Source organism: Rhagoletis zephyria, unplaced genomic scaffold (assembly GCF_001687245.7).
Source record: "Rhagoletis zephyria isolate East Lansing unplaced genomic scaffold, Rhagoletis_zephyria_1.1 Rzeph_scaffold_00496, whole genome shotgun sequence".
NCBI classification, from domain to species: domain Eukaryota; kingdom Metazoa; phylum Arthropoda; class Insecta; order Diptera; family Tephritidae; genus Rhagoletis; species Rhagoletis zephyria.
Genome location: NW_016157580.1, coordinates 225308 through 240342, shown reverse-complemented (window position 1 = coordinate 240342; position 15035 = coordinate 225308). Strand labels below are relative to the sequence as shown.

At 36.9% G+C, this 15035-nt stretch overlaps 1 protein-coding gene across 2 annotated transcripts in view; it reads left to right on the top strand.

Annotated features, from left to right (window-relative positions):
• Positions 1–1058: 1058 nt before the first annotated feature.
• Positions 1059–15035, top strand: part of Rbfox1 (RNA-binding Fox protein 1) — a 90222-nt gene continuing 76245 nt past the window's right edge. The window contains exons 1-2 of one of the 2 annotated variants that reach the window (XM_017612079.1): positions 1192–1274; positions 4211–4681. In XM_017612079.1, the coding sequence (XP_017467568.1) occupies positions 1254–1274; positions 4211–4681 (492 nt within the window). In that variant the 5' untranslated portion in view covers positions 1192–1253. Of the gene's footprint in view, positions 1275–4210; positions 4682–15035 lie in introns of both variants that reach the window. The other variant, XM_017612080.1, reaches the window with a different exon arrangement.

Sequence of the window (15035 nt, the reverse complement as noted above, 5' to 3'; positions counted from 1 at the left end):
GGAGGTCGAGAGCATATTCGTGATTAAAAAAATTAAATCATTTTTTGGATTAAATTTACCATTGGTAAGTTGTTGATAATTCAAGTGCAACATTATTTTTAATGATATGCTTTTTAAGGATTTTTTAAAACGCTAAAAGTTAATTCGCTTAATAACATTAAAAATGTCAAAATAAATCGTACCGTAAGGGAGATTATTCAAATTGGAAAATTGGGTGAAGAATTGGAAGAGTGGAGGCGGTCATGCACTCCTTTACAAAAAAAAAAGTGTCAAAGTTATGGGATAAACATGGAAATTTTTTGGAAAACAGTAGAAAATTTCCTACGGTAATTCGCGTACGCCCGGCATCATTGCTCAAGATCTCCTCCGCAATGCACACAAAAAGAGCCCCCGCATTGTGAGGGAGAATTGTCACAGCATCGCTGATTGACAAGCAATCCACTCGTCCCCGCTGCCACTGGAAGTATGTATGTAGTTATGTATGTAGGTCGCAATCGCGTGGGCAGATGGCCGGCCCAAAAGAGCGCGCCTTAATGGAAGAAAATTGTATTTCATTACAATGGAAGTTTTTAATAGTTTATGAAACGCACACAAAGGTGAACCGGATGGGAGCTGTGGGTTGTCGCGCAGCCGAGAATTGGTTTCGCGTTTCGACAATCGTCCAAACAAGTGCGCCGCCGTGTTCCCGTTGTGCGTTAACGGATGTAGATGGCCCAAAGGGAAAGCGCGCGGATGTCAGTTCTCATTTCATTCATTTTATTTTAACCAGTTTTCCGTTTTAAATCATAGCCTTTATTAAATCTGCAGGCGCGTTTAAAGCGGATTTGAAGCGCCGAAGTCCCGATTACGCATCGCATGTGAAATTTTCTGCTGCTGGTAAACATTGGTGTGGCGACGTCCACGCCATGTATCGGAACTTGTAATTTCGTGCACAATTGTATTTATTTATTTATTTATTTATCATATTCGATTACGTTTCATCCCGAAGTACTTGATAATCAACATTGACTAACGATTTTCTTTCTCTGTTTTCCTTCCGCTTGCAGCACGTGGTTCAGGCCGGCGTTGCGCCATATCCAGGCGCTCCGGCTGGCTACCCACCGGCCGGGGCACAGGTGGGCACCACCAACCCGGATAGCCTCTCAATGGCAGTGGCGGCTATCAAAACTGAGTCCGTGTCACAAATGAAGCCCGAAGGTGGAACTGCCGCTTCAGCTGCCGCAAATGCAGCCACATCGGCCGCTGCCATACAGATGTACATGCAACAGAAGAAGGTAAGTGTGTGGGGCAGCTTCGTTAATGTGCATGCGTGAATGTGCCCAACCCTGGTGTGTGCTCTGAGAACGAAGTGGGCGAGTTGAGCTACTGTGCGCCTGTAAATATACACCGAATAACCTTAATTGCACGCACATAAATAGTACATTGCATGACCACTCGAAACTAATATCTGCCACCTTTGATCGCTTTTCACTCACACACCACCAAATACATGCTTACGTATATTTCTATAAATAGGCGTGAGTGAGTGAGGTAGAGCGCCTTAATGTATGTTTTTATTTGAGTTAGATTTAAAGCTGGGCAAAAAAAGTAAGTATTTGTGTATTCGTTGTTTGGATAAAAACCTCCAACCGCGGAAATCGTTTCTTTGTCAAAGAAATATTTAGAATAAATCCGCAATTCTCGTTCCGCTGTCTGACAACTGGCTCGCTTGTATGTCGCGCTGGAAAGCAAATTCAAAACTACTTGCCCAGTTTTTGAATATTGATTCCGATTTTGTGTCTGCTTAGAAAAAACTTAATCGAAATGAAGAGCCCCCTCTTTTATAATCCCGATGAATCAACATACATACATACATACATTTGTATTTTTATTTACTTACTTTAGCAAATTGCTCAAACATTGTACATTCTCCATAATATCTACCACCAAAAAATATTTTTTCACATGTCCATCACAAAAATGTTGTAAAGAAGGTTTGCATGCGGCTAATTCAGCATTTTTTTTTTTTTGCTTTTTTATTCAAAGTATAAGTTACAGTTAAAAACTTTTGTACGTATTTATTAGCGACTAATTTAACGAATCCAGGTGTCTGTCTTTATAGCATAAGAAGTATTCGTAAGCATTATTCTAGTACACAGTGCGACAGTCGTTTTTTTACCACACAGAAATCAACATCGCGCGAAACTAGGGGCCGAATATAGTAAAAAATTATTTTAAAATTTTAGTGCCATGTTGAATAACAATATGGGTACCAAATAAAAGAGAAAATTCTGTAGAATTTATTAAAGACCTATGAAGTATTACGACATATCGAGCCCTAACCGCCAAAATAACGTAAACGATTTTTTTTCAAAATTTTCTTTTTGATGCAGAAATGCATCTAGATGCTCTACGAATATTTCTGCATCAAAAAGAAAATTTTGAAAAAAGTGTCGCTTACGTTATTTTGGCGGTTAGGTAGGGTTCGATATGTATGTATATGTTAAGGACTAATCCTTGAATTTCGAGGTTTTACTATACATGGCTTCTGGTTTCGTGAGTATTTATATTGATTGTCTTGTGTGTTTAGAAATTTTTTGGTTTACGTCGCACGGTGTTATATAACTACGTATCTATAATGAAAGGCGAATTTCTTATTTGTAATTGTTGACATCATATTCATAGAATCGTAAATTTTTTAAAGTGAAATGCTCATCCCAAAAATTTCTACAAGCCAACCAGCAGTGGAAACTTCTTTAAACTATGTAATTTCGAAAGTCGATGGGCTTCAAAGAAATTAAGTGTTAAAGAAACCCGTGCATATATGTACGTATAAACCCAAGGGGTAACGGGATAATTTGCTTGATGTGAGAATACTGCAGTTGTAAGATCTCAATGAGAGCTGCTATTTTCCATGCAACTTTTCCAATTCGAATTGCCACGAATAGTTTAAAGCTATTATCAGCCAAGTCGCTGTAGCCGTTCTCAAGCGTTACTCTTACTAACGACATTTACGCAATTTGTAGGTACACATATATGCATATCCCTGCAGAAAAAAATTATCAATTGATAAAAAATAGCCTATATATAGTTTTAGCTTTTATTCGGGATTTCGATAAATGCCTAACTTTTAATTAGCTATGGACAAAACTAAATTTAAGTGAGTTGCAAAGTCCTGCAGGAGTCATGCAGATGTTACCGGGAGTTTGTTTTCCTTAAACAAGCTTCTATTTAAATATGCTCATACAAAAATTGCTTTGAATGCTCTTTTTTCTGCACTTCACATATGTTTTCTCGAATGCACGACAAATAGTATAAAGATCGAAATTTCATATTATCATTTTGATGTTATATGTCTGATGGAGTTCAAATATGGGACCACCTACAAAAGAACATGTAAACAAAAAAGCAAACTTGTAAAGTTAAATAAAGTAAATAAATAAAAAATTAAAAGAAATATTTTTTTATTGATATTTTACGTCCAAAAGAGGGTAACTACAAGTTAGCTAACCAGTTCTAAATTTTGGCCATCGCCCTTCAAAAGTAGTTAGTCACGGCCGAGGAAAATAAGTAACAAAAGGCTAAAACTAGTCGACTGCTGGGTAGTTATAAGTTAGCTATAAACTGGCCCAGTTTCCTGCAGGGATGCTTATAGATTTATGTAAATACATACAAATGTATGTATGTATAGGTCCACTTGTTCAAATTCACATACTTATTTCAATATTTTCGCATAACAACAAAGCAAGTTCGAATGCCATATTCGTTTATCTCCTAAAGTGACTCGGATCACTCGGTGTCCGATAACCTTCAAGAGTTGCAAATTCCAATGTCGCTGCTGATAAGCGGAGGCTCCCTTTTTCCACTGCTGTTGGCCATTGTTGAACGGATTAGCTACTTAGCGGGTAGTTCGGTTAGTGATAAGCAAAGTGCCACGCATGCCACACCCATCGAAACATTTATGTATGTATATTGGTGTAATCGCATATATGAATAAACAATAAAAAATGCAATAAACATTTTAGCTTTTGTATTTAACTTTGATATAACGAATTGTTGGTGTTGGTGTAGTTCGAAGGCAATTCTAAAAATAATTGATTTTCTTATTCTAATGATGCAAAAAAAACAAAAAAAAAAAACACAAGAAGTAGAAATCAGTTCAATGAAACTTTTAAATCTGACATACATAAATGCTAAAACTGAATAAACGTTCAACCCAATTCTCCCGCAGACAAATCTGCCAACGGCATCATCACAGTTCAACGGCTGCAACAACACATCCATCTCAGCGGCCACAGCAACAACTACGACGACAGCGGGTATCGTGAATTCGCCTCTGCTAGGCGGCGTTCCTGCGCAACAACACAATGGCGGCCTTGGGATCGCGCTTAGCAATGGGCTGTCGGCCGCCGCCATGAATGGTCTTGAGCACAAACACCAACAGCACCAGCACCAGCACCAGCTGCACCAGCAACAACAGTTGCAAATGCTGCAGCATCACCGATCTCATCCTCACTTCAGCCACCAAATGCACCTGCAGCAGACACAACAGCAACCCCCGCAGTCACAGCCACTGACGCCGGCAACGACTCCGACTCCGACTCCGACTCTGACTCCGACGCCAAATTTGACGCTGGCGTCTTCGCAGGCCCAGTCGCAGCCGCAGCCGCAACCGCAACCGCAACCGCAAAGTATTGTTATAGTGAGTGTTGTTGCTATAATAGCAAAGAATCGCACAAGGCATTGCTGTGCGCGCATCGGCCAAGTGCCTGCCTGCCGCAGATGATGCCTTATGCCACACCTGTCACCTGTCACACATCCACGTACTAGTACGCAAGTTCTCTTTGCATCCACGCTCGTGCTCATGTAAACTATTCGTATTCGTACTTAGCTACTACTACTACTACTACTACATACATACATATATATATATGTATATATATATACTATATATATGTATATATATATAAAATCCAGTTGAATTAAAATTGAATTGATTAAAAATTAAATGGAATGGAATGATATGGAATGGAATGGAATGGCATTACTCGTGTTGTGTCCTTTTTACTAGCGCCTAAAATGCTGCTGCGGCTATATATTTTGCCACTGCAACAACAAAAAACTGCATCCCCCGCATAACTTTTTCATTACTCGTATTTGTAACTGTAATTGTATTATAACTGTATAACGCATATGAAAATTGTACCCAAGCATCAAGCATAGCATACTTTAGGGGTCTGACTGTCATGCATCTACTTTGGTTTTCGGTTTCACATTTGGTTTCAGATTTGGTTTTGGTTTTGGTTTTGGTTCGTGAATTTTCCATTTGGAGCGGGCTTGTGAATTGAGTTGTAATGTTTTCCCGTACAAACGACTTATTTATTGTATGACTTATAATATGTATGAATGAAAAATATAATGAAATTACAATATAATAAATAATAACCAAAGCCTATAGTAGTCACACAAAATTGTAAATTATGATAGACACACATACGTACATTTATAAATTATAGGTATGTGTAATGGAGAAATGATGTTGTTGCACTCAACTGTTGAGCCAGATTTATTTGTAGCTTTGCTTTTCCAGTTAATTTCATCATTTCACAGATACGCATTTGTTGCTAAGTTTCCACTACATATTTTAAAGTTTATTCACGGCGTTGGTGTGTTTGTTCTGGTCAGGACATACATACATACATGAACATAGCAAACAATTTGTACAGACACGCAAGTTTTATCATTAATATGTATGTATATATAGTATATATGCAATATGTTTTTTTAATTTTTTTTTAATAATTGGTGCAGGGTTTTTTGCATAGCTGCATATGTACGACAGTAGTATGTGTTGCCAATAGCTAAGTTTCCTTTTGTTTTGCATGAAAATATATTGTTTACCAAAAAAATTATCAAAAAATCATAATTTCGTACAGAACTTAAAACAAAAAACATAGCCAAATTGAATGTTTCTTTAAACCACTTTTCAACTGATGTAGTCTTAATCGAGCGGACGTCATTCAGAATTATAAGTGCAATGGCTACTAAACAGATTTTATAAGTGAAAGACAATAACTAGAATTAGGCAAATTCCCGAAAACATTACAGCAGCTGGGAAGTATTTCTGCTTTAACTAAATATATTAACTAGCGCTTAGGTGTCTGGGCAAATCGGGTATTACTCGGGTTAGGTAACTACCTGCGTAGGCTATGAGAATGTTTTTCATGCACTGAAGGAAGCACACACTGCGGTAAAAAATAAAAAGAAAGCAATGCCGATAAAGATTTCTGCAATTGTGAAATCGTCGCTATTACCTTGAAGTTGGCTCTACATTATAGTTATTCACCCTAAGAGAGAAAATTCTCATTTAAATAGGTGCGTTTGTTTGAGTTATATAATCGCAAATAAGATTATTTTTACGCTTTCTACACTTGTCGACGCTTCGAGCCCTCGTCAATCTGAAGACAAATTTTGCGTCGTTTACATGCTTTTACAGCAGTTTTCTTAAACGGGTTTTAAAATTTATCTGCCCTTTAGAGACATACATATTTTGTTCTGAAAAAATGTGTTTTTGAAGGGAAGATAAATTTTAAAAGCAAAAAAGAGACTGACACTTATCCCCAATGTCACCAATCCATTTCAAAATTTATCAGACTGTTAAAATTTAAAATTACAAATTTTCTGAACAAAATTGTGTCAATTATATTTTAACAGGCTGATAAACTTGAAATTGATTGGTGCCACCGGGCAGTTTCTTAGTAACTATTTGTTTAAATATTTGTTTTAATTGTTGTAAAATTTAAAGTTGCAAAAGGAATTTGTATGTATGTACATTAGACTGCATCACCAAAAAAAGTTGCGGTTTTTCCGCCGGGATTACAAAATTTATTATATTCTAAGACGTTCACCAAAATATTTGGGAAAAATATTAAGATTTAAGCGAGCTGGACCGATTTGAAAATTCCTCCAAAAATGGAGTTTTTTTATGAATAAAAATAGTTTCTTAAAGAACTTTTTGAAAAAAGTCCCCTCAGATGACAAAACAGATTAGGCTTAAAAAATCTGCATAAAAAGATTTAAAAATCTTTTCAACGGAATCGTATAATGAGATTTTTGATGCTGTTTTTTTTTCACTTTTTTTCAAAGATGAATATACGAAAAACTTAAATAACTGGGCCAAAACTATTCTGATTTAGACTTATGGGATCTCGGTAGAAAGGTATTTTCCCACAATTTTTATTTATGTGGAAAACAAAGTCATTGGTATCCCTTTTTTTTTTCAAATATCAGCACATCTTAATTCAACTTTGAATGATGCTCGTTCATCCTACCTTTCTCTTTCATCCGTTGAATGAGCTTACTAGCAAAGAAATAAAAAGGGTGAGAAAATACCTTTCCAATTATACCTCACAAGTCTAAATCGGAAGAGTTTAGGTTCAGTTATTCAAGTTTTTCTTATACCAATCTTTGAAAAAAGTTAAAACCAGCGTCAAAAGTCTCATTATTACGATTCCGTTCAAAAATTTTTATTTTATTTTATTTTTTTTATATTTTTATGTAAATTTTTTAAACTTAGACCGTTTTGTTATTCGAGAGAATTTTTTCAAAACACATCTTTAAGAAAATATTTTTATTCATAAAAAAACTCCATTTTTGGAGGTATTTTCAAGACGGGTTCAGCTCGCTTAAATCTTATTATTTTTCCGAAATGTTTTGGTGGACGTCTTAAAATAAAACAGATTTTATAATTCCAATGGAAAAACAGTATCCGATTTTTTTAATTTTGTATGGGGAGTGATGCAGTCTAATGTACATATGTATTTACTCAAATTAATCCAGTCACAAATCTTATTCAATTCTTGTCTATTTCAAAGTAATAAAATTATCTGTATAATACCGCTATGTTTATTTAGTATCTCACACTGAATAAAAAAAATGAGAAGTTTCCAAAATCGACTTTTCAAGGGGCAGTATGCTACTTAAAATAGCTTTTACATGCCTTTGTCCGTTTACGAAAAATGCATTTACATGTCTCGTTTGTTCCTAATGCCGGTGTCTGCATATACATACATACATACATATTTGGTATGTAATGCCTAACCAGTACTACAGCAGAGAGGAAACTATCGACCAATCTGCTACTACGGCATAAGTCTCCTCAAAGCTCCATTCTTCGGCCACTCCAGGTTCCGAGCTTCAACAGGCAATTTACTGTAGCAGGTAGATACATACTGCATATTTGTCCATTGCACTGAAAAAGAATCTGTTATTGTTATCTTTCATTAACACGTCCACAGCTAGTGGGCGACCGCTAGCGATTCAAATAACAGTACATCTTGGTAACTACGGTGACTTGTCGTATGTCTTTTGCGTTCATTCGCTGCTCTAGCGGCGTCCTTTGCCATTTCCATTTCAATTTACTGAGATAAAAGCCACTTCCGCAGCTGTTCGCCATATTTTCCAAGCTGCTATTCGGAACTCCGCATCTGCTCTTCCCTACATTCATTCTATGCATTTTGATTGTTGTTGTTCCCCAACATATGCTGCTGCTATTCGCTTAGACTTTGTATTTGTGTTTTGACTTTGGGAAACAATAGTTTCAACTGGAGCATTTATTGCTGGACGACTACAACACGACGGGTTTTTCACTATTCTTTCCTATTTGTTTATTTGGAAAGTGCCACCTATTGACACACACACACGCATGAGTATGCATAAATATGTATGCAGATGTGAATATAAATACATCCATATGTAGATGAGGTAGGACACATTCCATGGTTGCAATGAAAACGGAAGGGAAAAAAGCGCGGAGCAGCAACTTTGACTATGCTTGGCGAAATCGGAAATGGAATATGCATAGATGTTTCTGTTTTGCTACAGCTGTACAGTTTAAGCGCTAAAATTTCAAATCATAAATGTGCAGGCAGTGGGCACTCTGTGGGGTCAGGCCAGTTGCTTATTGTCGAGTAACAGAAAGGTATATACAAATATGGATGGAGTATGTAGGTATTTTATTCACCCAACACTTCGGACGTTCGAACATACATACATATGTATTTACATATGTTAAAGTAAGTGTCGGTTGAGAATTAAATTTAAAAAAAAAGATATCATACCGCGCCACGTAAAGTGGAGCTTTAAAAACTATGGCCCGTAGTTATAGAAAAGTTAGAGGCAGGTTCGGTGTTCATTCGAACGGCATGGCCAGCCAGCGGAGTCGCTGACTTTAAATTCGCTGCACTATGCCCATGTCGTTTCATCGTTTGCGGTACTCGCCGTCGCCAAAGCATAAAGGCCCGTAAATCTTACCCTAAATCTTTCTCTCGAATACTCCGAGAGCGGCCTCATCGAATGTTGTCATGGTCGAGAGAGGACTTTACTCCTGACTTGCCTACTCAGCCCAAGTGATTCTGTGTTGGATGTCGATGCTATCGGCGTTAATGCGGGTTCCCAAGTAAACGAAATTCTCTACTTTCTCGAAATTATAACTGTCAACAGTGACGTGGGTGTTTGAAGATAGGAGATACTTCGTCTTGTCTATAGCGCTGTTATAGTCATTTTAAAATACTTTTCTTCTTAACAACGGGGTTCTTAGTTTAAAATGGCATTAACGGGGTTTTAAATTTTAAAAGCCTGATCTAAGTTAATTTTTGTTGTCAAAATTAAAAAAAAAATCTCTAAATCTGAAAAGTTTATACAAAATTGAAAAGCTATACTTCGCAATCGGCATTTGGCGATTTTGGATAATGCAATCGCCACCAAAAAAATATAGAAACCTGTTCTGCAGCAGTCCAATTTACCTCACGCATTCTTTTTAGTCCCTATAAAAAAAAACGAATTACTAACGCTCATACATTAAATTTTACAAAAGTTCATTATGTACTTACTCTCTGCTGCTCCATTTCTAAAAACATTTTTACGAAAATCAGTTGTCACAGAGTGAAATTGTTAAAATACATACTCATATTTCTTCATACATAGTATCTTTTTTATTTTTATTTATTTATTTTTTTCATTTGATATGCATCATTTCTGTTTTGGGCCAATTTAGCAAAAACCTGCCTAAAGCTTAAAGGCCGCTCTAAACTTAAGGATTCGTTTTAGCTAGAAGGGGTTTTAACTTACGACTATAACCACGGGACGGCCAATGCAGGGTGTCGTAAATAGCAAGTAGCGAATCGAAAACGGCTATACTTTAATAATTTGCATTTTTAGGCTCCGCTCGTACACTGTCCATGAACAGCCATTCATGTATAAAATTTATGCATATTTCTCAAATTATAAAATTAAAATAAAAGCTAATTAAAACGGACGAGTTTATCTCTATTTTGGCCAGAATAAACTTTTTTACGATGTAAATTTATCTTATCAGAGTATCCGGCGGCACAACGCAGTATCGGCAAGGGACGCAAAGCCTTAATGTGACGACTGACAACAACGCCGACCGACCTCTTGACTGACGGTCGGTGGTTGGGTGCAAAAGTGGCGGCTCAAATTCCCCAGAATGTCAATAAAGTCACAATAATTTCAACATTATTATATGCCATTGGCAAAAACAGAGATGCCGCAAAACAACACCAACAGTACATACATACATACATATGTATGTACATATACGAATATGTGTTGAGTGCGAGAGTATTACTGGCAGCAGCCGCAATATCTATGGCAACAAATTATCTGAGTGTTTACAAAGTCCATAATTACAATGAATGAGTGTAGACAAACTAATTAGACAGAGAGTATCATGAAGAGCACTGTTTTTGTTTGTACTCTGGATAAGTTTGTTTGCTCAGTGAGGAGCCTACTGCAAGCAACTCCATTTGAACTGAAATTATCGTGCATTTTAGAAAGTTTCCATACATACATACATACATACAACGGCATGAATGCATTCATACAACATATACATACATACATACATACATACCTACATACATATAATGCATATAGATAATAAGCATCGAATCACAAGAATACAAACAAAGCAGCGTACCAGTTAGAAGAAGTACCTAAACATTTGCTCCCAACCTGAGAACCTAATAAACCGAAAGTTGCGTATACGCCCCGGTGGCTCTTTCAGTTGTACTGACTGTATATTACCCACATTAGCGGCTGCGACGCTGCTAATTGTTTTGTCATTCATTTACTGTTGATGCTTAATTAAGTCAGCAACGGCAAATTACGAGTATTATTCTAACTGTCATAGCTTAAGAAAATCAACGTTTCATATGCATAATTATCCACAGCTTAGGCTTAAATTTTCCGCATTTGACCTATCGTCGTGTCCTTGCCATCACAGAAAAGACATTTCGCTGACGTTTGCAAGACCAGCGGGAATCGGCTAATAAGCTTAGTTAAACGAGTTATCAACGGGTACGCATCGTGGCGAATATTAAACTAGTGCAGATTTGATATTAAACAACTAAGGAAAGTGCTGTTTTCAGCTATGGCGAAGACTTTATACCAAAATTTCAGTCAGATACCTCGAAAACTGGGGACTAGACTGTTTTTTTTCTCAGTTCATAGATCTATATTTTCTTCTTCTGGTACTTACAAAAACCTGATCAGTTATAAAAATATTTCATGCATGCAGCTAGTGTCGCAGTACTCAGGGTCAATGAATAATGAATATTTGTTAGTATCGTGTTGTCTCGCTTGCCCCAGCGTATAGGGAATGCACCAGCAATAAATAGTTCAGTTCGTACAGCAGCTCCAAACATCTCAATAATCGAATACTTATTTAGTTAGTTTAGTTGGGGTATTCACAACGATGTCGTAAGTAACTTGAAACGCCTAAAAATATATTAACTGGGTACCTGGGCAAAGTACCTTCAAAGTCATATTACGAATTTTCTCCGAGTTAAAATATAATTGGTTGTGGTTTCAAGTTCTCTAAACTTTTATTTAAGCTTTTTAAATTTACGACATACAACAATACGACACTTACCGACCCCATTGTGAATCCCTCAAATAACTTACATGCTTCATATGTAGCTGTTATCTTGTCGTAATTTAATTTAGTCTTTCGAAATAAAATGCAATGATTAATGATGAGACGGCAACGGCAGGCAGACGAGCTTAAAAATGGGTAAGTGTGCTCACCTTTGCAAGGCCGTTAAAAGTTTTGCCTTTCGGTTATTCTGTACAGAAAATTTACACAGTTGAAGAAAACAATAATTTCCACTCCAGAAACAACGACGAGCAAAAAATTACAATCGATAAGAAACTTTTTTAGGTAAGCGACATGTGGAAGCATTTCGAAATTTTCCGCACCATAAATCCACGGCAACGATAGCAGCCAGCAACAACAAACAACAGCTGCTGTGTACGTACGCGTGTGCGCAACTAATTGGCAACAGCAATGTAGATAAATTTTGAAACCCAGTTGCTACGTTGCTACTTAGTGCGTTCGCCTTTATTGTAGCCAGAGTTGCCAGATGTGGGGATTTCCCCCATTTTGGGGATTTCTGAAACCATTTGGGGATAGATTTTTTCATTTGGGGATGTGGGGATTTGATGGGGATTTTTGTTTGGTTTAAAATATTCATATTGAAATTAAAATACATATATTTTACTGCCTGCCCTTAAAAACTTCTCAAAAAAACACTTTCTTCGCCAAAGTATTATTCGTGTTTCAATGGCTTTCACTGAACACACAATTTTCTCTCACTTCATTACACCAAATTGTAAAAGGATCGCTGTGATTGGCATTTACCAATGGACTGCATATATTTCTGATTTCCTTAGTGTAAAAAGAATTTTACGAAGTGGCCAGCGCGCAAAAAAAAATTGACGAACTTACGAATAAGAAACCGCTATACGTAAATAACCAAATAATCTCATATATATGTACACATATACAACTGTGAAAATTTGTAATATAAAAGTATTCAAAACTGTAATTAAAACGAAGTAACAGAAATGAGAATAGATATTTCTTTATTTCTTACTTAAGGGTATTTAAATGGGGATTTAGAAGAAAAATGGGAATTTTTTGGGGATAACTGCGGCTCGATATGGGGATGCGCTGTACAAAAATTCTGGCAACACTGATTGTAGCGTATATAACGCTGTATCCATGCAAATCCCTACGTTCGCTCGTGCGTGCTTATGTGCTCTGCTTTCTGTAGTCATTGCTTTGCAGCTTTGTGCTTTCCACAGTCCACAGATATCCATAAACAAAAACTAAACAAAGTGTGGAAATTAGCATTTATGCTTGTTAAAGTGGTAATCTAAGCGGAAATTTATATTTGAAATACCGTAACTGAGATACCTGAGCAACTAATTGGTTACGTAAAAACAGCAATGTTCCAACAAAAACAAAAATCATAAAAACTAATTTGCCCAAAATGGGTTCAAAAAGGTTGCCATCGAACGACCTGTCTACATATGTACATACGTACATACATATGTATATGGGAAGGAAAATGATAGCTGTAGATATTTAACAGCGTAAAAGGCAATGATAAGTATCTTTTTGTTTTTTATTATTGGAGTAAAAATGCAAAACTAAAATAAATTTTTTAAACTGCAGCGCGTTGAGCAAAACAATAGTTGGTGCGCCCGCCCTGCGCCTCATTCGCTTGCCAGCAGCTATCGCACCACTTTTTCTAGCGTCGCCGAACCACTTTCTATAAAGGTTTAAAGGTTCGTTTCAACCAATTTTCAATAGATAAATGTACCCACTTTTTTCTTTTTGTTAAACATGGTAATACCTACCTTGTTTGTTTACCATGTGACAATGTCAAATGTAAAGGAAACCCGTCTCATTTGACAGACACTTGACCCTTAGCCTTACCCGTTGTTGCACTTGACATTTGACATTTCAACTTGCGCGTTATTTTTTTTCGAACCGTTGAAACGAACCGAAACCCCGGTTCAAAGAGCAAAAAAACCGCTTTGATGAACCAATCCAAAAGTGAAAAAACGGTTCGAACCACTGAACCGAACCGACCAAATTTTTAATCCGGTTCACGTCCCTGATTTAAATCAGTTTCCTTTGTGCCTATGTTTGACTATTGTCCAAAGACATTCTATTTTTCGGGCGAATGTGAAGGCAAATTCAGCTTTTTTATCATTTAGAACTTGAAAAATGGAACTGCGATTCAAATCGTTTATCATATATGGAGCTAATTCTATTAAAACGCTATACTCTCTGGAACGGCATCTAAGCCGTAAGTACATATGTGTGTGTGTGTGTGTGTGTGTATGTATTTCATACAAATTAGTGAATGTGATTGCTTGTAGCCCAAGCAAATAATCGCAATTACAATCGAGCTAATCGAGAAATTAGAATGCGAGCACTGGCGACGAATCGTCCTCGTCCTCGTCCTGCGGGACTTTGAGTTGAAGCAGGCGCAGCCAATTTTCAATTTAACGCTTACATGTTTTCGTGCTCATGCATTTACATAGGTGCATCCCTTTCGCGGCAATTAGACATTAATGGATTTGGTTGCTGCTGGGAATCAATTAGCTTTGTAATTGTATTTGAATGCCACAGGGGGCGGGCTTATTCTATTATCCCACTCATTTTAAAGGATTTGAAATATTGAGTGCCGTAAGCATAAGCAAATCCTTAATGGACGATTCTTATTAACTACTTACTTGTGCTCTGTAGTTTTGGCCTTCTCGAAAAATAAAAAATAAAACATAAATCGATGTATTTGGCTAACAATAAGCAGTGAGTTTTTGACAGTTGCTTAAAGAAGAACCTTTCAGTGTGGCATAAAGTCTATTGGACTCGTCAGTTAGAGTTGGAAGTCTACATATATACATATGTATGTATACATACTCAATAAAAACGGCTTTAAAGTTTACAGTTTACTTACGCTCCCATAGTAAACATTAAGTCATTAAGGGGATTCGCAAGACGTTGTAAGCGTAAGTCTTAGGGTGCGGTCATGCAGAAAGCCGAACGACGCCGAGCGTAGCAAAGCTGGACAAAGCGAAGCTGCTGGTGTTCACACTAAACGAAAGGAAGCTGCGTTTTTCTCATAGACTCGGTGGCAAAGACACCTCAGAACTTTCCGTCAATGAAAAGCGGCAAAAAT